The sequence below is a fragment of the Arvicanthis niloticus genome, chromosome 7, assembly GCF_011762505.2.
Source record: "Arvicanthis niloticus isolate mArvNil1 chromosome 7, mArvNil1.pat.X, whole genome shotgun sequence".
Classification (NCBI taxonomy): Eukaryota; Metazoa; Chordata; class Mammalia; order Rodentia; family Muridae; genus Arvicanthis; species Arvicanthis niloticus.
Genome location: NC_047664.1, coordinates 30175484 through 30199061, shown reverse-complemented (window position 1 = coordinate 30199061; position 23578 = coordinate 30175484). Strand labels below are relative to the sequence as shown.

General features: G+C 38.3%; 2 protein-coding genes across 3 annotated transcripts in view; one reads left to right on the top strand and one right to left on the bottom strand.

Annotated features, from left to right (window-relative positions):
• The window catches only part of Vwc2 (von Willebrand factor C domain containing 2), a 128491-nt gene extending 108612 nt beyond the window's left edge, over nt 1-19879 (top strand). The window contains exon 3 of the mRNA XM_034508156.2: nt 19395-19879. Coding sequence (XP_034364047.1) covers nt 19395-19546 — 152 coding nt within the window. The 3' untranslated portion in view covers nt 19547-19879. The remainder of the gene's footprint in view (nt 1-19394) is intronic.
• Nucleotides 11974-23578, bottom strand: part of Zpbp (zona pellucida binding protein) — a 188955-nt gene continuing 177350 nt past the window's right edge. Inside the window, exon 11 of one of the 2 annotated variants that reach the window (XM_076938133.1) lies at nt 11974-13004. The gene's annotated coding sequence lies outside the window, so the exon portion shown is untranslated. The remainder of the gene's footprint in view (nt 13005-23578) is intronic. The other variant, XM_076938132.1, reaches the window with a different exon arrangement.

The window sequence follows — 23578 nt, the reverse complement described above, 5'->3', positions numbered from 1 at the left end:
ACTCACTCAGAGTATATGAAGAGCTGCACAATGTCAGAAACCCAATGGAAGGCAATAGCAATGCCTGTTTTAGCAGTTAAAACTTGAAGTGATATATATTTTGAAAGAGATCTAAATGACCATCATTGAGGAAACGAAAATTAAAACCACATTCAGCATTATTACACATCTCTCATGACAAATATCAGCACCAATAAGAACACTTGCTGCTCTCCCAGAGGACCCAAGTTCAGGTCTTAGAAGCCACATGGTGACTTGTAACTCCAACTGCAGGGTATTTGACGTCCCTCTGGTGTCCACTAGCACCAATACACATGCAGGTTGCATAAACACACTCATGTAATAAAAAGAAAAACAAATAATGTTTTTTAACTGCAGAATGTATGATTTAGAAACATCAGAGTGTATTTTCTTACAGTTCTATCAGCAGAAAAGTCCAAGATGAAGTTGCTGTCAAGTTCAGTGTACCTTGTTGGCATCTGTACTATAATGGATCTCTCTTATGGTAGCAGCCCACATAGAAAAAGAGGTAGGAGCAGAGCAGAATGGATCTGTGAACCCCTTTTTAAGAGATGCCTAGTCCTGGGGGCATTTCATAATTCAACCCTGCCCTGAAGTGTCCCCACTTCAATGCTGTCACATTGTCCACTTAGTGTCTACACATAGATTTTGAGTAACACTAACATGCAGGCTATGCCCCTGCATATCAGCTGAAGTTGCATTATCTCTGGGGTCCAGATGGTATGAGCAACAGCTTCCACAGTCGCCAAGCCTCCATCCTGAAGTCAGACTGGTATAGGAAATTTCAGGTTAGCGAAGTTTATTCATCGACTGTCCCTGAGGAAATAAAGCATTATTGTTATAGAATAGAATTACTTTGGAATTAGCCATCATTAGTTATCTAGGTCAAGTCAAAAATAATACAATTAATCAGTACTTATTACCTATGTGACTCAATTAATACTTATGGATTCTAAATATACTTTCCATAGTTATGAAGTTGTTTTGCCTATTGCAGAGCAAATGACTAAAAAGATTATTATATATTAAAATTAAGTAATTAGGATTAAGGTTATTCTATTTCCCTCCTTATAAATGCAGCAAAGTAAATGGGTGTTAGTTTATTATTAGTGACTATAGTATCAGAGTCCAATTTCATGCAGCAATATTGTTAATTCATTTGTGTTTTTCCATTGGGAAATTAAGAGTGATAATCTTTCCAGCATTCTAGTAATCTGCTTGTTAAAACCTGAGACAACTTCACTTCCCTCTGACTAGTGTTCACATTAGTCAGTCTGCTACTTTTAATGTGTTACTACCTTTAAGGTGTCTTTCTTTTTTCTCAAACTTTAGTTTTGTTTTGTCTTTTTTTTTCTGGAGGAAAGGTTATAATAGCTTGTTTATTCTTTTTGTTTGTTTGTTTGTTTTTTATTTTATATTTTATTTACATTTCAGATGCCATCCCCTTTCCCCATTTCCCCTCCCTAGAAAGCCCTATCCCATTCCCCCTCCTCCCTTTTGCTTTTATACATTATTTTAAAAATGTTAATCAAAGGCTTTATAAGTTTGGTAATGCTCAATCAGAAGTGTAACCCAATACCCAACCTAGATATATAAACTATCTTTGACTGGTGGAGGCACGTGAACATCTGCATCTGCCTCCATGTCTCTCTCTCTCTCTCTCTCTCTCTCTCTCTCTCTCTCTCTCTCTCTCTCTCTTTCTCTCTCTCTCATTACCTAGCTTTACCCTTCCTGTTAAAATAAAACTTTTCTCTCAAAATGCAATTAGAGCATAGTTATTCCTAATTGTACTGGTGACGTACAAGATAGTCCTAATACCCAGTCCATCATTTTGTTGACTAACCAGAACCTCTGTTATCTGTCCTAACTAAAGCACTTAGTTTTGAGCCTGGCTTTTTTTCTTGGATGAATGTCAGCTGAAATCCATCCACTCAGATCTGTTCTCTCAAAGTAAATAGCCAGGATTGGCTATGAGACTATAGGTCTTCACCCCATCAGAAATCCAGAATGACTGAGTTAACTGAAATTATGGGAAGCACTAAGCATAGCTTCTAAAACCTAGCCAATTTATAGAGACTGCTGAACACCTGGAAAGCCCCTATACTACCGAACATTGGAGCATCAAATCTTCAGCCTTCTGGCCCAGAATCATCTGACAGACCTTAGTGATGCAGAATTATTAAGGGCTGATTATTCTGTCTAGGCAGATATAATCAGTCGACTATTCTGCAAGTGTGTCCTTTTCTGGACAGTAATTTGTCTGTAGATGGAAAAAGGCAATTCTTGCCTAGTGGCTGTCACTGAACAAGTGGAGTAACTCCAAAGATGCTCAATTTCTTCTTAGAATCCATGACAGGAAGCTGTCAGGAGCAGACAGGTCGCTAATCAAAATGAACATTAATATAGAAATATTTGTAACGTCAATTCTATGGACTTCTGACCTTTTGAAAACCAACTGTCCATGTAAGGTAACCTGGACTGTTGTCTGTTAACTCCTCTCAGCTATTTCTAAATAAAATATGGAAAACACACTAACAATAAACTCAAAGCCATGAATTTTCTATAGTCCCTTAACTCATGGGCTAACCGTCCCAAATCAGTTAAAAAAGTTAAAGAAGGACTGGGTCTAAGCCTTGTATTCCTAAATGTGTTATACAGGTACAATGCCAATGAGAGTATCAATATTCATCTCACTTTTATATCAATAAGAAGCCCATACCAATGAAAACCTTAAATTTGAAATCAAAGTAAATTTTGTACCATTTAAGAAATTATAACTTCATCTTGATATTAATTATACAGATTTCTACCAATAGGTTATGGCTATGCAACGAGTCCTAGCTAATCCTCCCTGTTCCAACAAAACCATTACTTTTCCCTAGAAAGACAGACCAATATTAACTACCTTAGTCCCCAAGCCCAGGGAATAGGGGCGCTGACTCTTTAACTTCTTCAAGCTGATTAAGGGTGTTGAGATATTAGAAGAGGGCTGGGGGGAAGAGTAAGTTGATAAGCCTCTGATGCTGTGTCTTCACTGAATCCAGATGGAATTCCAGGACATCGGAGGTTTGGGCAGGTCTGCTCAGTATGCTTGATGAGTAGATACACCAAGGCTGTGTATTCTGCAATATATAATTCTCAGGACAAGTTTTAGTATCAAGAAAAAAATTTTTTTTCCTAGAGGGTTTACATTTTTTTAAAGATGTTGGTTCTAGCAACTTTTCTTTTTTTCCCCTTTTTAAAAATTGGTTGTAATATTTACATTTCAAATTTTATCCCTTTATCACATTCCCCCCACCACCCAGGAACCCCTTATCCCATCCCCACTCCTTGTGCTTCTATGAGGGTGTTATTTTCCAGTTTCTATGATGCTGTTTCCATTAACATAAATTGCCTCCTAAATTTCTAAATCCTTCCCTTTATGTTATTAAATCTATTTCTTTTTTCTCTTTTTTCTTTTTCCCCCTTTTTTCATCTTTTTAAAAAAATTGGCTATTATATTTACCTTTCAGATTTTATCCCCTTACCCCACTTCCTCCCACCACCCAGAAACCTCCTTTCCCATCCCCCCTCCTCATGCTTCTATGAGGCAGTGCCCACACCTACCCCGCACTACTCCCTCCCCACCCTCAGATTCCCCCCCCCCACACACACACTCTGTGTTTGTTTTTTATGGGAACAAGAAACTCCTCTCCCACCTATGCCCGACAAGGCCATCCTCCCCTACATATGCTGGTGGAGTCATGGGTCCTTCCCTATGTGCTCCTAGGCTGGTGGTTTAGACCCTGGGGTGCTCTGGTTGTTTTGTATTGTTGCTTTCCTCCTGGGGTCACAAGCCTTTTCTGCTCTTTCAGTCTTCTCTCTAAGTTGTCCCTTGGGAAACCCTTGATCATATCAGTGGTTAGCTGTGAGCATCATCCTCTGAATGTGTTAGTCTTTGGCAGACCTCTAAGTAGACAGCTGTATCATATTCTTGACAGCATGCATTTCCAGCCATCCACATCAGTGTCTAGCTTAGGTGACTGTACATGGGATGAATACCCAGGTGGAATGGTCTCCTAATGGCCCCTCCTGCAGTTTCTGTCCCCTGTTTTGTTTCTATATTTGCTCCCTTGAGTATTTTTGTTACTCGTTCTAAGTAGAACTGAGGCATCCCCTCTTGGTCTTCCTTCTTCATGAGCTTCATGTGGTCTGCTGGTTGAGTCTTCACTATTCCAAGCTTTTGGTCTAACATCCACTTAACAGTGAGTAAATACCATGTGTGTTCTTTTGTGATTGGGTTAACTCGATCAGGATGATAATTTCTAGATCCATCTATTTACCTAAAAATTTCTCAAATTCATTATTTTTAATAGCTGAGTAATACTCCATTGTGTAGATGTACCACATTTTTTGTATCTATTCTTTCTGTTGAGGGACTTCTTGGTTCTTTCCAGCTTCTAGCTATTATAAATAAGGCTGCTATGAACATAGTGGAGCATATGTCCTTATTATATGTTGGAGCATCTTCTGGGTATATGACCAGGAGTGCTATAGCTGGATCCTCAGGTAATGTTATGTCCAGTTTTCTGAGGAAATGCCAAACTGATTTCCAGAGTGGTTGTACCAGCTTGCAATCCCACCAACAATGGAGGAGTGTTCCTCTTTCTCCGCATTGTCGCCAACATCCACTATCACCTGAGTTTTTGATCTTAGCCATTCTGACTGTTGTGAGGTGGTATCTCAGGGTTGTTTTGATTTGTATTTCCCTGATGACTAAGGATTTTGAGCATTTCTCAAGGTGCTTCTCAGCCATTCAAGTTTGCTCTGTTGAGAATTCTTTGTTTAGCTCTTTACCCCATTTTTCAATAGGGTTATATGGTTGTCTGGAGTCTAATTTCTTGAGTTCTTTGTATATCTTGGATATTAGCCCTCTATCGGATGTAGGATTGGTTAAGATCTTTTCCCAATCTGTTGGTTGCCGATTTGTCTTATTGACAATATCCTTTGCCTTACAGAAGCTTTGCAATTTTATGAGGTACCATTTGTCAATTCTTGATCTTAGAGCATAAGCCACTGGTGTTCTGTTCAGGAACTTTTCCCCCGTGCCTAGGTATTTGAGGGTCTTTCCCACCTTCTCTTCTATTAGTTTCAGTGTATCTGCTTTTAAGTGAAGATCTTTTATCCACTTAGATTTGAGCTTTGTACAAGGAGATATGAATGGATCGATTTGCATCCTTCAACATGTTGACCTCCAGTTGAACCAGCACCATTTGCTGAAAATGCTGTCCTTTTTCCACTGGATGGTTTTAGCTCCTTTGTCAAAGATCAAGTGACCATAGGTATGTGGGCTCATTTCTGGCTCTTCAATTCTATTCCATTGATCTTCCTGCTTGTCTCTGTACCAATACCATGCAGTTTTTATTACTATTGCCCTGTAGTAGAGGTTGAGGTCAGGGATGGTGATTCTCCCAGAAGTTCTTTTGTTGTTGACAATAGTTCTCGCTATCCTGTTTTTTTTGTTGTTGTTGTTGTTCCAAATAAATTTGCAAATTGCTCTTTCTATCTCTATGAAGAGTTGATTTGGAATTTTGATGGGGATTGTATTGAATCTATAGGTTGCTTTTGGCAAGATGGCCATTTTTACTAAATTAATCCTGCCAATCCAGGAGCATGGGAGATCTTTCCATCTTCTGAGATCTTCTTCTATTTCTTTCTTCAGAGACTTGAAGTTCTTGTCATACAGATCTTTAACTTGCTTGGTTAGATTCACTCCAAAATATTTTATATTATTTGTAACTATTGTGAAGGGTGTCATTTCCCTAATTTCATTCTCAGCCTGTTTATCTTTTGAGTATAGGAAGGCTACTGATTTGTTTGAGGTGATTTTATATCCAGCCACTTTACTGAAGTTGTTTATCAGGTTTAGGAGTTCTCTGGTGGAAGTTTTAGGTTCACTTAAGTATACTATCATATCATCTGCAAATAGTGAAATTTTGACTTCTTCCTTTCCTATTTGTATCCCTTTGACTTACTTTTGTTGTCTAATCGCTCTAGCTAGGACTTCCAGTACTATATTGAATAGGTAGGGGTGAGAGTGGGCAGCCTTGTCTAGTCTCTAATCTTAGTGGGATTGCTTCAAGTTTCTCTCCATTAGTTTGATGTTGGCTACTGGCTTGCTGTATATTGCTTTTACTATGTTTAGATATGGGCCTTGAATTCCTGATCTTTCCAAGACTTTTAACATGAAGGGATGTTGAATTTTGTCAAATGCTTTCTCAGCGTCTAGTGAGATGACCATGTGGTTTTTCTCTTTGAGTTTATTTATGTAGTGGATTACATTGATGGATTTCCGAATATTGAACCCTCCCTGCATTCCTGGGATAAAGCCTACTTGATCTTGATGGATAATTGTTTTGATGTGTTGTTGGATTCGGTTTGCGAGAATTTTATTGAGTATTTTTGCATCAATATTCATAAGAGAGATTGGTCTGTAGTTCTCTTTCTTTGTTGGGTCTTTGTAAGGGTTAGGTATGAGCATAATGGTACCTTCATAGAACGAATTGGGTATTGTTCCTTCTGTTTCTATTCTGCTGCTCTGCTGTCCATGCCCTCCCTAGGGTGCCTCCAGACTCAGTTTCCAGAGGGGAGTATATCGGCTGGGAGATGCTCCAGCCACCAGTATCCAGGCCAGGGGCAGAAGGCCCAAATCTCTTAAGATGTAAATAAACAGGTCTCTGGTGTGATGTAAATTTAATGTCTCTTTATAAAGTAGTTCTGTATGCCCTAAATCTAAAATGAGTAGTGTCTTTAGCAATAGGGCCCTAACATCTATCTAGCCATGCTGGTCAACAAGAGAAACAGGAATAGCTTGTATTGTTTTGGGGTGTTGCTGGGGACACCCTGACTAATATCTTCTGCCTGGCACTTAATATTTTCATTTAGTAGTCCATGTCTTCTGGAAGCAGGCTGGTCCATTCACAAAACCTCACTGACCAAGAAAATCTCTCCTTTCTGGCTTGCTTAATAGTACTAGAAGGTACTGTGCAGGCTTTCAGGGAAGAAAAGTCATCAACAGTCTCAACAAATGCTAAACCATGCAAGAGACAATACTGACCTTCCAGGCAAGATGTGCTCACTACTGCAATAGTGGTGTGACGGTTATGGGGATAACCAACTGCTTTTTGACTGGAGATGAGGCCAGTCCACAGAAGGTTTTATATTGTAAGCCTGCTAAAAAAGCATATAACTAGGGAAATTATAGGTCATTAGTGGTAACTTGTCATGTTAAATGGTCATAGTGTGAAACTGCCTTCTAAATATTTATGTTTATATGTACAGATTTGGATTGCTCTCAGCTTTAGTCACAGATTATACTTTTTTGTGGTGGGTAGTGTTTACTACAGGGACACACACATATTATGTCCAAAATACCAAATATAAATAATTCTGAGAGGCCTCTTGTAGATAAATCTATATTAACCCCCCCACCAAAGGCTCAGAAAACATTATAGAAAAGTGCTTAAAAAGAATGCAAGAGCTGAAAGATAAGGGGGATAGCTATGAAATACCACTGGGCATGCTATAGCTTCTGCCCATCAACTCTCAGCAGCTGTGGTTACCTACACAAGTCCTGCACAGAATCAAACCTGTCAAAATTCCAGCCTGAAAAGGAGACTATTTCCCAAGACTATACCTTTGGCCATTGGTGGTTGCTGAAGGAGAAGAAGTCACTCTTTTTTGTAGAAATGGCCACTGACAAGTTGTCCATGCCTCAGTGGATGGCAGCACACCCAGCACATATAGGCACACATGTGGTTATTAATAACAAAAAAAGAGGACATAAAGTTAGGATGGTGGTAGAGTGAGGGACCCTAGAGGGTTGGAGGAAGGTACTAGTGGATGAAATTAAAATACATTGTATAAATGTATAAAATTTTCACAGAATAAATACAAGTATAGTATAATAATAATAAATACAAATAAATATAGAGACAAATATTCTTAAACAAAACAAAAACAATTCTAGTTAGCAGTTTCTTAGAAAACTAAATATGCATCTACCTTACAGGCATGCAGTTTTTCTCTGTAGTATTTTACCTTATAGATATGAACACTCATTTGCACAAAGCATATACAGGAATGTTTATGGATCTTTGCATACAAGTCTCAAAAACTTGGGATGAAGGTGTATTAGTATTCTCTAAATCACAGAACTTATGGAATGTCTTTATATATTAAGGGAAATTATTGGAATGACTTACAGTCTACAGTCCAACTAACCCAACAATGGGCAACTGTGAGTGAGAAATACAAGGGTCTAATAGTTGCTCAGTTCTACAAACCTAGATGTTTCAGCTGATCTTCTGTATAAACTGGAATCCTGAAGAAGTAGGTTCCAATAGATATGTACAAGCAGGCAAAGAACCAACCCTTCCTTTTTCCTTTGTTCTTATGTAGGCCTCTAACAGAAGGTATGACCCAGATTAAAGATGTTTTCCACCATGCCAGGACTTGGAACTTGCTCTATCCAAAGCTGGCCTTGAACTCAGAGATCTGCTTGCCTGTCTCCTGGGATTAAAAATGTATACCATCTTGCCTGGGCCTAAGCATTCCATAGCCACTGTGCCTCAAGATCTGGATCACAGGTGCACCCTCAATTTCTGGATTGTATTTCATTCCAGATGTAGTCAAGTTGACAACCAGGAATAGCCATTACAATCTACCCCTTGTCAACTTGACATAAATCATATCTCATATCCAAATGAAACAGCAACCAGGCCATAAATATGTCTAACATAACTATCCCTCATACAATCACAAATGGATTGTAAATTTAGAATATGTCAGTGTCCCTTGTGAAACATCCTTTTATTATCTCAACTTAAATAATCATTGATATTCTCTTGATGTTAAAGAAATTGGGGGACAGACAGAGTTATTAAATTAACAGGCTGGCAAGCCAAGGATGGGAAAGATTCTGTACAGACTTACCAACCTAAGACAGAAGTGTATTGCTTTTGATAATGCATATTCCATGACAGGTAAGGAAGGCATTCTTGACAGAACAACCTAAGACAGGCTCAGTCTTATTTATAAAATAAAAAAGGGGGAAAGGCAGAGAGATTTTGGGGCTGCTTGGCAAGAATCTGACATTGGCCTAGGACAAGGAAGTGGGATTCAGACAGGATTCTGACATTAGGCTAGAACAAAGAAGTAATTTCAGGCAAAAATCTAAATCTTAGGTAGAACAAAGAAGTAACTTCAAGCAGGTATCTAAATATTAGGCTAGAACAAAGCAGTAATTTCAGGCAGGAATCTAAATATTAGGCTAGAACAAGGAAGTAGGCTTCAGACATGAAAATAACTTTGGGCTATGACAGGGAAGTAGGCTCAGATATATTGTTCATCCTGATAAGCCCTTAAAAACAGGGATCACTGGAGTGTTCACAGAACTTTGTTCATTGCCTTGCTTGTTTTTTTTTTTTAACTATTTATGTTTATTGTCTTGCTTGTTCCTTGACTATTTGCATCCATTATATTGCTAGTTCCTCAACCTAGAACTGACTTTAATACTTGCATGTAATTAAAATGTTATAAAAGCAAAAAGGAGGAGGAGGAATGGGATAGGGGGTTTCTAGAAAGGGAAAATGGGGAAAGGGGATGACATCTGAACTATAAATAAATAAAATATCCAATAAGAAAGAAAAACAAAACAACAACAAAGAAATTTGGGGAAAGCCCATATGTCTATTCTAATGTATTCTTAAAACACAAGCACTAATGTCATTTAGAATCCTTGTTTCTGCAAGTTGTCACATTTCCTTAGATGGTACTTACTCTACTACCCATTCTGTATTTCTTCTATCCTCTGTAAGCATCTCAGCAGATCTTGGCTCTTTTCCTAGAGGAGTGACCTATACCTTCATTCCTGATGGCTTTGTGCCCATTGTCATCCTGCTTGGATTAGGCTGTTGTAGTTTCCCATGGACTTTAATCACAGGACACAGTAGTACTAAGAGACACCCTAGAGGATTACGTAGGGTAATCCTACATTGTGGAAAATTAATCCAATTTCCCCATGAAAATCTGTATCTATCACCCCACCCCAACACTGTTCTTTTTTTTCTTAGCCTTTTGGTTTAAGAACATTAGAAGCCCAAAAGACCAGGGGGAAGTCTGAGCTTCCAGTTGTATAGAATGTTTATTGTGGCTCCTGTCAAGAACAAGCCCCACTCTAGAACCAAAACTCCTAGGCTAGCAAAACCTAGGGTCGAGGCAACAGAAAACAAAACTTTCCTAGTGGGTGTTTAAGAGTGATAGTAAGTGGAACTATTCCTCTTTCCACCTCTTGATTCCTGGATTTGTGCATCTTGGCTATGGAAGAAACTGTACCACATATCAAACACTGATTCAAGGCATAATGCCTTCTGAAGAACCCTACCCAACCCCCATGCTGCTGCCACCTAATTGGTACTAAAACTGAATCTTCAAAAGGCCATTCTATATTTCTATCAGGCCAGCTGCTTCAGGATGGTGGAGAACATTACTGGTAAGACCAGTGGATTTCATGATTGTGAGCCCACTATCATGCTTCTCTAGTGGTGAAATGAATTCCTTGTTCAGAAGCAACACAGTATGGAATACCATAGTAGTGGATAAGGTAGTCTGTAAGTCCATGGATGCTGGTTTTAGTGGAAGAATTATATGCAGGAAAGACAATTCCATAACCAGAATATCTATCTATTCCAGTAAAAACAAAACATTGTGCTTTCCACAAAGGAAATGGTCCAATGTAGCCAACCTTCCACCAGGTTGCTGGCTGGTCACCTCAAGGAATGGTGCCATATCTGGGGCTCAGTATTGGTCTCTGCTGTTGGCAGATCTGGCATTCAGCAGCAGCTGTATCCTGGTCAGCTTTGGTGAATGGAAGTCTTTGTGTTCTCAGAAAACACTTCCCATAAGATTTCACCTCAGTGATGCTGATAGCTTTTTAATCACTGCTTATCCCAGTAATCCCTTCTATTCTTGACTCTAAAGTCAGAGCCACATGGCTGAAGCTACTGAGTTCTGTTTGCTGGGGGCCCCATATTCCATTACACCATCTGTTTTCCAACTCCTTCGATCCCTAAGCTTTGCTTTCATGGAATGTGCTCTGTAGACTGACCTTGAACTCAAGATATGTCCATAGCTCTGTCTTCTGAATACTGTGTTTAAAGGCATGGTCTACCATGCCTAAGCTTAAGCTTTCTCTACTCGGAACTTGCTCTGTAACAGGCTGGCCTTGAACTTAAGAGATATCCTTGCCTCTGTCTCCAGAGTTAAAGGTGTATACCACTATTCTTGGACCTAAGCTTTTCATGGTGATTATGCTTCAAGATCCAGATCAAAAGCTTGTGGCACCACTTGCCAATTTGACACACAATCATATTTCCTTTTGTCCAAATAAAAGCAATAACTATGTCATAATTGCTCAATGGCAAACACAAACAATAAGCTTAGCTGGGTGGGATCTTGTCCTGAGATCACCACTCATTTAATCTGTTTATCTCCTTGAACACAGGATTCAGCTCCATTTTACTTCCTGGTGGCCCTTTATTGTTTGAACCACACATTTTATACTTTTTCTTTTTAAGCTTGCTATGCTTGATCAAAACACTCTTCCTAAGACTGAACCACAGAAAAAAAGTCTAAACTACGCTTTTCTAAGACTTCCTTTGTCATCAATACAATTAAATCAGAATCTTTTCACTTTAGTCACATTCAGACTCTTCAGAAAAGGTCAAAAAGCAGCCATGTTGTTCTTCACCAAAATATCATAAAAACAGTCTCTGTGCCACATATTACCATTCTACTCCTTTGAAAACTCTTGAGTCAGGCCCCCATAATTCAAATCACCCTCAGCACCAATGTCTTTCCATATTCATCCTAGGATGGATTAAGCCCCACTTAAAGCATTCTGACACTTTCCAAATCCAAAGTCCCCAAATCTATGTTCCTCCAAACAAAAACATGGTCAGGCCTATCACAGCAATACCCTAGTCCCTGGTATCAACTTCTGTCTTAGTTACAGTTTCCATTTCTGTGAAGGGACACCATGACCAAGGCAACTCTTATAGAAGACATTTAATAGAGCTGGCTTACAGGCTCAGAGGTTCAGTCCATTATCATCAAGGCAGGAACATGGAAGTGACCAAGCAGATAGGGGGCTGAATAAGCTGAAATTTTTACATCTTCATCCAAAGGTAGACAGAAGATTGGGGCTGGCTGGCACATGGCTAGGAGAAGGGGTCTCAAAGTCCACCCACACAATGACAAACTTCCTCCAACAAGGCCACATCCAACCAAAAAGGCTACACCTCCTAATAGTGCCACTCCTTGGTCCAAACATATTTAAATCAGCACAGAAGGGTTCTTTTTATTATTATTGGTTATTTTATTTATTTACATTTCAAATGTCCCTAGTTTCCCCTCTGAAAATACCCTATCCCACTCCCCTGCTTCCATGAAGGTGCTCCCCTACTCAACCACCACCCACTCCTGCCTTATCACCCTGGTGTTTCCCTACACTGAGGCATCAAGCCTTCACAGGACCAAGGTCATCCCCTCCCACTGATGCCAGATAAGGCCATCCTCTGCTACATGTGCAGCTGGAGGCATGGGTCCCTCTATGTGTAGTCTTTGGTTGGCGGTTTAGTCCCTGGGTGCTCTGGAGGTATGGTTGGTTGATACTGTTGTTCTTCCTATGGGATTGCAAATTCCTTCAGCTCCTTCAGTCCTTCCCCTAACTCTACCATTGGGGTCCCCATGCTCAGTTTGAAGGCTGACTGCAAGCATCTACATCTGTATCAGTAAGGCTCTGCCAGAGACATCCATATCAAGCTCTTCTTAGCATCAGCAATAGTGACTGGGTTTGGTGGCTGCATACAGGATGGATCCCCAGGTGAGGCAGTCTCTGAATGGCTTTTCCTTCAGTCTCTGCTCCACTCGTTGTCTTGTATTTCCTTTAGATAGAAGCAATTCTGGGTTAAAATTTTGAGAAAGGTGGGTTCTTAACAAATAATATGGCTTAAGTGCAGAATACCCATGCCATAGAGTATGTCTTAAATATAAGAAAAAAATGAACTCATATCAGGCCTGACATGAGGTCTGATCTCCATTCAGCCTGCACCCTTCAGTCACATAGGGCACAGGTAGAGGGCATGATTAACAGGTCTCAGGCCATAGAGAGATTTACATACTAATGAGGTACCTGAAGGCCAGAGGGTAGAGCCAATTAAGCATTCCTCCCCAGCCCCTCCCCTCTCTTCCCCCCCCTATTTAATTCAGGACCACCGTGGGTTTAGGGGGGTGCACATCCAGATCCATCCACCATCCGTCATGTCAATAAACCAGTTTTGGAAACCCAAGGACTTTCTTTTGTGTTGGGGCAGCATCGTGAGGAGCCATGGAGAGGCCTTTAGTGAGCTGCTGGGCCTAACTTCCAGCTAGAGGAACCCAGAGTGTTCCCAGCCAACTACACACAGCCTGGTGTGAGGAACCCTGGGGTTCCCCAGCCTTAGTCTTTTTTTACCTACAAACTCACTAGTTGGGACCTCCAAGGCATAGTGCTGAGTTTGTATAGTCAATCTCAAAAGATTAACTTGCTATATGACTCTATTTTTATAATGTTCTTTTCATGATACAACTGTAGATATGGAGAATACTATAATGTTTTTGAGTGGATAAAGGTGGTGGGAGAAGTAGAGACTGAAATGACTGTGATATAAGGCATGATGTAGCTCTTGGATAAGGAAACAGTTATCCATGTTGACTCTGGTATAGACTATACAAAACTCCATAAATAAAAAATAACAGAGATGTACATATACATCATTCTATGGCCACTTCCCTTTTCATATTGCTCTATAGTTATGTATAATACAATCATTGTGAAACTCAAAGTGAAGTATACATAGGTCTTGTTGGAGATTGGTGCTAATGTTTTGAGTCTACATGTCCAGACACTGAAAGTTCTTGTCACCAAATGGTTTCTGATCTATGAGTTTTTAATTACTATTGCTGGGGGCCTGCCCTGGCATGGGTGGGAGGAGAAGTCTTCTTTCTTCTCCTCTTGTTGGTTCTTCTTGAGGCAGCCTGGGGGGATGGGGATGGGGGTAGGGGATGGGGGTGGGGGTAAGACTTGGTCTTATGAGATTCAGGGTAAGACTTTGGTCTTATGAGAAATTTAGGGTTGCTGTATATCAAAAGTTTACTTATCTATACTAGAAAAGTTTATTTACTATGCTACTGTAGCTGGCCCACTATCCACCACCCTGTGGCCAGAAACTGCAGTTTCTAGCACCCAGCACCCCTGCCCAAAAACCAGCAAAGGATTAAGTAAATAGCCTTGTAGTATCCTAAAAACTTCTTCTGAGGGTAAAAGACTGCAGGCTTAGGTGATTAACACCTGTAGCCTAACAGCATAGAATTAGGCAAACAGCCTTTGTACTCTCTCAGCAGGAGCTGCTGGGTTCTAACTTATGTCTAGTCTGAGGTCACAGGAAGAAAAGGCACTTAATGAAGTTGCTACAGAGTTTATTACTAAGTGTAAAAAGTTTCCTATGAAAGCTATCTAAGAGGAAAGGTGGAAAGGTCCTAAGTGGGGAAAAGGAAAAAATTCTAGCAAAGGAAAAATTCTAAGGGAATAAATTCTAGGCAGGAGAAATGGAAAGGAAAGGACAAACGGCTCCTAAGGAACCTCTACATCTATGACTACTCTACTATGACTACTCCTACTACTCTCTTTGTCTTTGTCTTCAGTACTTATGCATCTTTCAGAGTACATGGTCACATGTTAAAAGTTCATCACAAGTTCACACCAAAAATCAAATCATAAATTGAAATACAAGTTTACAACAAAGAATGTTTACATGCATATCCATTAGGAGTAATTATCTGGCTAAACATCCATCACCTGTCTAGATCCATAGGTTCACTGAAGGTTTAAAACTATAACTAAGAAATTAGTTTTGTATAGATAAACCCAGGCAGTATTTTATCTTCTGCCCTAGCACCTATAATAAATTGTGAGTTCCCTTTTAGTGACCTTTGGTTAATTATTTTATAACCTCTTGGGGTTATAAGGGCCATTAACTGATGACACTTGGGAAACTGGCAGAGTTCTCACTGCAGTTTTGGCTATCAAAGAGGGACCTAATAGCAGTCCCATTATAAAAGAGTTTAATAATCATTGATATAATTTTAAAAATTCTTATATGATCATCACTAAGACTTAAGAAGTCATCTATTTGTCTATATAGCATCGCTACAAGACAGTACATCTTTGAAGATCTGCAGAGATCTGCTCCAAAAGGGTGTGCTATTATTGTTTAGTGATTGTTATATGTTTAAATAATAATAATAATAATAGGAAAAGCATATTAATAGCAGGATTTTTTTCCTAAAATAAGTCCTTCAAAGCCTTGCTGCATGAGGGCTCACATGTTGTAGATTATATAATAATCCAAGGCAAGCATTTCAGGATGATCACCTGTTAATTATTAGCTTGTCCCTTTATGGCTCCTGACATACTATACTTGATAAAGAAAATATAGAATCTGACGATTTTAATCATTATGCTTTATAAAGAAAATAAGTGTACATTTAGTATATTTATGTTTGTAGACCCAAATATTTAAAGGGTTGCTGATAAGATAAACAGCTTGGTTAACTTATAGCATTGCTTCTTGAAATTTAAAACTGTAGAAATTTCAATAACTGGAACCTGTTATTCAAATATAAATTTGAATTTTAGTAATATTCTTATCATCTACCAACCATATTATATGGTTTTGAGCCAAAATAATTTAAAAACTACAAGAGCAGTACCTCTTAATTTATGTATCATAAATTAAATATCTGAAGCAGAAGAATATAGCAACATGCCCTACAATTTTAATTAAACGTTACCTAAATAACCCTCTACTCAACCCAAAAGTTATTAGAAAAAAGCTAACCCATATATGTTTTAAAGGTCTGTTTATTAATCCATTTTCATTAATATAACAAAATACTCAAGGCAGAACACTTTATTAAAAGGGAACTTTATTCAGCTTCTAGCTAGAGAAGTTCAGGGGATGGGATAGGCTGTGTGTCCCAGGTAAGCACCACATGCTTCCAGCAATGTACACACGATATGAAGCCAGAAAAGTTGCTTTAGTCTTGTTTTCTGTATTGGAAAATCAGAATTAACAACCACAATAGCTTTGACTTCTTCTAAGGACACACTCCTTAGTGAAACTGGGATTTCCTGTTAAAAAGTTCCACCTTTTACTGTTACTATACTGAGAACCATATTTTAAATACCTTTAGGGAACATATCCAAGCCACTTTCAAGCCAAAACAGTCAGTATCAATGCAGTGTATCTGAACTGTGCATCTACACTGCTTCAATAACACACTGTGGGGACAGTGCATACCAAGGTGGTTGCATGAGATATGCATCTGAGCAATTCTCTGACTAGGTAGGCTAAAGACACTTGTCAACATGAAATGCCTCTCAAAACTTAATAAAGCATATTACCACAGAGTTCTGAGCAAGACGAATTTGTTTGTTTGTCACCACAGCCCTGGGAGACAGATAGCTGGCTCCTCAAATGCGTGTAGATTCTGCACCTTATACTGCATCCTGAAATTGAGCCTCCAGGAAACCCACTCAGTTTTTTTCTTAGCAACTCATTTAGCAATGAGAGGGAGATAAGAAAAATGGTGTAATCCTCTATTTACAAGGGTATGAAAGAAAAGCCTTCCTATATGAAACAATATAAATTGCAATTTCCTTAGGATTGTATATTCTTCATTATTTTTGTAAATTGTTGGTATCCTATGAACTTTCTGCTTTTTTATGAGTATTCTGTTCACTAATAAATTCCCAATAATTTCTGTTTCTTCCTCACCTGAATATAAGATTAAAACACCCCCCTAGATGCATATACATTGCATATTTATTGTCAGGGGAACCAATTTCACATTGTCCATTAGCAGAGTAGATTTGAACACACAGTGATGAATGCACACAATGAGACCATGAAGAACAAGACAGTTCTTGTGTTCTATTATGGACTCCCCAGCACAAATAAGATTTTAAGTAAAATGAAATGAAAAACATACTTTTGGTGAAAGAACAACAAACAATTTCCTTACTTTTTAAAAAAGTTCTACAGTAGTAGGATAAGTAAGAAATGACTTTAAAAACAGCTTGAGGCACAGGCAATCCAACAACCAAATTTTGACCATTACAAAGAATAAAATTGTGCTGAGTTGAAAAAAAAAAAACATTAAAATCCACAATCTGAGTAACATAAAACTAAAAAGGAAAACTATTAATCACAATAGCCCAAGAAGGCCTAGTAATACTGGTGCAGAAAGCAATTCAGGTAAGGACATTTTTCAGAATAACTAAAAATCAAACTCAATCATCAGGCTGTTGTTGCAAGCACTTTATGCAGGGATCCATCTCTGGCCCAAGTAACCATTTAAATGTAATTTTAAAATAGTTTTAACATTATAGTATGCCATTTTCTCCTTGCTGTATTCCCTTCAAACTCTTCCACAAACTGACCCTTTGTTCTCTTTCAAATTCATGGCCTTTTAAAAGCACTGTTTGTTACATGTATAACTTATACGTGTTTCCTACATGTATAAGTGCAACCTGATTTAGTCTGTATAGTATTGTCTATATGTGTATATGTTTTCAGGGCTGACCCTTTGGGATTGAATAAACTAATCAGTGTGCTCTTCCCTGGGAAAGACAACTCCTGCTCTCATCATCTCTTAGTTGCCTGTAGTTCTCAGGTTGAGACCTAAGAATTCTCCTTCAAAATTAGTATGTCTATTGGTATTATCTTTGTTCAGGTCTTGTTTAGTCAGCTATGTTGGTGGGGCTTCATGAATGTACCACTGACATCCCTACAAGATAGAATACCACAGCAAACTCCCTGGTCCTCTAGCTCTTACAAGCTTTCTGTCCCTTCTTCTACAATGACCCCTGAAACTTAGGTGAAGACAACATTCTGTAGATCTATCAACTGGGACTGTGCTCCACAATTCTGCATTCTGGTGGCCTGTGTTTTTCTGTAATGATCTCCATATATTGCAAAGAGGAGTTTCCTTGATGAGAGATAAGGACTATACTTATCTGTGGGAATAAGGACAAATATTTAGAATATAGTTAGCAACCATTCTGTTTTAGTAACATGGCAGCTGTAAGGTCTCTTTCAATATCTATGACTTTACTAGCCCTGGGTAGTTGGCTAGATTTCCAGCACTAGACATGATTTCCCTCTTATAGGGCCGTAAGTCCAATTAGAGAGCTGTTGGCTACCACTAAGATATGTCTGCCATTATTGTACCCTTAGGATTATAGTATAATGCTAGTCACTGCTATGGTTCACAAGTAGCTGAGCAGGACAGTTGGTTACTTTCCTTCTTCAGAAGCTTATATGACACCTTCTAATTTACTATTGCCCCCATGAGGTGGATGGCACATGTCTCTTGCTGAATAAAACATGTACTTCAGACACAGGGCCCAAAGAACCTGAGCTAGAACTGATCTAAGAGCTTTCCCCCCCAAGTACCAATCAAGCAATCAAGCAATCTTTTATAATGACATTAATTTCAACTCACCCTGAAAATATTTTTCCTATTCATTTTCATATCCTTGACTTAATATCCTGAAATTAAGCAGTGAAGGCAAACCTTTTTGCTTATAAACTTTTACTTGGTGTTACTAGCAAAGATTACAGTTATTCTTAGTTTTTAAGGGCTCTAAAAGACATACCCCTGAGCAGTAACTGGGGGAGTTGCTCTGTGGATGCCAGGTAAGCATTATCATCATTATGAGCTTACTTCTTTGAACACTAAACTTAAAGAATCAGTAACTCTGGGGCCGAGGCTTGTAGCCAGCAGTTGAACAGAAGTGCTGATACTTCTGACACCTGATTTTTGAGTACACGTAGGAAAGTTGTGGAATGATGGTTTTCTTGTTTAAGTTCTCTGCTAAAACAACCATGAAAAGTGAGCCTAATTTTCTGAAGCTACTCGTTGGTGGTGCTTTTTAAATAATTATTTAATATTAGTTAAATCTAATGATTACATTAGATTACAGACTTGGCTTCTAGAAAAGCCCCCAAATGAATTGACCACTTACAAAAATAGTAATGCTTTAGTCCTAAAAATTTTAAGTAATAATTGGTTTCATTTCAGAAAAAAAGTTGGTGTTTGTGTTTCTTGTTATGGTTTTTCTACCTGTCCTTCAAAAGAGGATGAATGAAACACAGTGTATGGCTAATTACCTAATTATAAACATCATACATTATGCACACAATAGTTTAAGATATTTCTCTGTATTTCAGGTCCAAACTGCTTTGCAGAAACTGCTGTCATACCAGCTGGCAGAGAGGTGAAGACTGACGAGTGCACCATATGTCACTGTACTTATGAGGAGGGCACGTGGAGAATTGAACGGCAAGCCATGTGCACGAGACATGAGTGCAGGCAAATGTAGACTTCACAATACAGAAACTCTCATGTTTTTCTAGAATATTTTACTAATGTGACATTCTAGATGACTCTGAGAAATATCAATCAAAACCAGAAGACTTTGGATAAGGAGTCATGAAAATGGTTGGTACTTTTGTTTTTCTTGGTAACAATTACAGCAAGAGACAGAAATGGATGTATTTCAAAACATCAATAAGAACTTTGGGCATACTCCCTCTCTAAATAAATGTGCTATTTTCACAGTAAGTACACTAAAGTTCACTATTATATATTAAATGTGTTTCTATAATCCCTCTATTAGAGTCTTATATATTAAAAAATGCTGTTGTCAACCGTCCTCACTGTGTACCGGTATATCTTTGTTAGCCTTCACTGCATCACAAGAGGGTGCTAGTGGTTCCAGGAATCTCTTACACCTGCACATGGAATGCTCCATTCCATAAGGGACTACAGAAAATAATGACTGCTTTATATCAAAATCCTGTGCAAATGCTACTTAACTAATGCTATGTACCTAATGCTTAGAACACAATCTAATTTACACAAATAGGCTTATTTTAATAACCCACTTCTTTTATTAGTTCATTCTTAGTTATTTGTAAAATGTAGGAATAAAGATTGCTAGCACATACGTTTTCAGTTCTCATAGTAGTCCATAAATAAACACTTATGTGCATTTCATTTTCATCCACGGTACCTATTCTTTTAAGCATGATATTAGTTCATTCCCTGAGCAAGAGGAAGTATGAAATATCTGTTTTAGTGCCCATGAAGTTGGAGTGTTATAAACAAACAAACATTGGGGAAAGGAAGTCTTTGCATTCTCTGGAGAATAGTTAAGAAAGTCACATTCCTGATCAAGTTTATGCTTGAAATATAAAATATGCTACAGACTCTTCAGGACTCAGCATGGTGTTTAATACTGCTAGCTAAGATAGTTATCTGTCCTCAGTAACAGATATAATGTGATGTAAATCTACTTTGCATCAAGAGCAGTGTGAGGGAGCTATTCTTTGTCCAATTACGTTTAAATGTTTGAAAACAAAGGCCACTAAGTCTCTCCTGCAGACATATATCACCCAAATTATCTTCATTTGAATATAAAATAATAAAACTCTCATTAAGTGTTGCTAACTGGAGCATAGAGACTGGGGAACAGTTCCCTTTTTGTGAGTGATATCAACAGTTGGTTCAGGAGTCAGAGAGGCAGTCAGGGTCTTAATATGTGTAAAAAAAAAAAAAACCCCTAAAACAACTATTTGCAAACATTAAGAACATTTCCCTCCATTTATCTTTTTCTAAATTTTAAATTTCAGTACCTGTCACACAAAAAATCTTGGGAAGACAAAAGAAAATGAGGACTGTTTTGTTTTCTTCATGTGCGTCGTTTGCTGTAGCATAACAGGACTACAAAATTACAGTGTAAGATATTATATATAAAGCAAATTAAAGTCTAGAAAATGAAGATTTCTAAAAAAGCACAACTTATACCCCCAAACCCTGCCAGTACATAAGAATTTCAGTAATTTATTATTGATTGACAATCAAGGAAAATTGATGTATTTTTGTCATTGAAAATGTTGATGATATACCTTAAAAAATACAAAAATTACCAACACATTTGCATATGTTTATATTTTACCTTGATTTTCCAGAATATTTGGGTTAGGTAGAGTAGCATGTACGTCAACTTCATGAAAATACTCAGGGGCATTATTGGCTAGTTACTCTCAGGTACCTGTTTCAGCTTTCCAAAACTTAAATGTTAGTATGAAAGACTGTTAGGCATCATCTGTCCTTCCATTATTCTACAGTAGATTTCCTTTAAGACAAAGGTCATCTACGGTTACCATCTTGCCAACAAATGACTTATCCTACTAACATACATGGGATATTGAGCCAGTTGTAAGTATATACCAGTTGCTTCTTTTCTCCACATGAGACATGGAAAATTACATCTGCAGTGTTTGAGGCTCAGTTTTCTTATTTTCCTTGGCAAAAGAATTCCTACAGAATGGAAAATGGGCTCTGGGATTATTGCAGTGGAAAAAAAATCATAAATGCTATGAGAATGTCAACAAATCTCATTCTTCTGCAGAGAAAGTGACCACAGTGTTGTCTGGGGAATGACATTCTTGATATAAACCAGTGGAACCCACACTGTCTCAGGAACACTCCTGGGTGCTGGAGCACAGTGACTGAGACTGCATTAGAATAGCTCAAACTATACCTAAGACAAATGTGGAAGAACCAGGTTCTCTGCACTGCATATCCTAAGTACTGAATAATAATTATTATTACTTTTAATTGAAACTGTTCCCCTGCAGATTAAGTCTAGAGAACTGTCTCAGATATTTATTTTTCTTCCCCATTCAGACAGAAGTCTTTGCTGAAGTTCTGAACAATAAGCTAGATAACTTTAACTGCATAATAACATGGACACAGTATGAGTTCAAATTATTTGATTGTTTGAATCTCACAATTCAACTACACTTGTTTTTTTAAATGCCAAAATTCCCCAAAATTCTAATAGGCTTGCTTTGTGAGCACTTCATAATTATTAGGGACTTAATCAAGTTAAAAAGGAAGTTGTGCTCATAAGTGAGTTGTATGAATGTGTTTCTAAAATACCAATCTATGGTTAGTTGCCTATGTGAGCCACACAGAGTAGCTCCAGAAAGAATGCAATGTTAAAAAGATAGGTCATTTCCTTTGGCTTCATTCTTCTGTGCTCTCCCATACTTTGCAGGGATAGGCAGGAACAGTCATTTCAAAAGCCTTGCTTGAAACACTGGGGCCCTGTGACAGGTTTGCTGTGATGCTGTAAAGATACAGAGGCCAGAGTGTCTGTGCCTACAAGAAGCTCACATGCCTCAGGTGGAGGCATACAGTGATTATATTAATTTTAATATTTGAATATTCACAATATCATTGTCTGGTTTGATAAAGTACACCATGAGATAAATTTTCATATCTTTTAAAATTTAATACATTATGCTTAAGTTCTTCTCCTCTCTGTTTCTTTAGCACTGTGTGGAAACAATATCTAAAACACTCTTAACTATGTCAACAATTTGGAGATTTCCTTTTCTTTGTTTTTATTTTAAACAATGAGATATGTTTAATGTTCATGTTGTTTAAAGCATACAAATGCACAATTTCAAACAAGTATTGTTAAAAACAACATCTGCTATTTTAAATGCAGACTATTTAAGTATACATAAAAAATTATAAACATTAAGAATGATTTAATAAATACTAAAAATCTTTTAAATTTGTTTCAATAGGCAACAGATACTTTTAGATTTCTTAAGATTTTTTGTTTTCCTCTAAAATTCTGTAAGGAGAAAGGGTAATGTACATGTCCTTTCATCAAGATCCTGGTCACTACCAGAAGTGTAGACAAGTCTGACTGGTAGCAGACTTTGGAAGTATCTTCTGTGTCCTGGGGGTCTTGGTGGACCTGCTCTGCAATCTTTTCCTCAGAAGTAGAGTCTAAGAGATGTTCAATGCAGTCACTTACTGTGGAATGAATACATGCTTACAGTATCTGCTCATCACATTCCAGGTTCTTCCTGCCTTGGGGAGATCAGAGACTACTTACATCATCCCCTCATGCAAAGTCAGTTTCTTCCATCTGAGGTTTTAGTTTCCTGAGCATGGATCTTGTTTTCATTTGGTTGTTTGGAGGATCCTAATTGTACAGAACCACTGAGATCCCTCAGAAGAGTTGTCTTTAAAAACAGGCTGGGGCTATGGAAGGACACAGTCCTGCTGGCAGCAGATACTGGGCACTCAGACCCTTCTCTAAGGGGTTCTAAGTACTGTTCTTCTCTAAGCTGTTTCAGTACTGAAAGGCCTCTAATTGGGGCTCAACAGTATACTAAGATGGACTGCTTGGAGTAAAGAATTTAGTGGGAAAGTGATGACTGCTGTGGACAGGCAGACAGTTGAGAACAGCATGACAGGGCCTCTGAGGAAAGTTCAGTCCACAGCACTAGAGACAGACAACATGGTGGGTGTTCTGAAGAAAAAA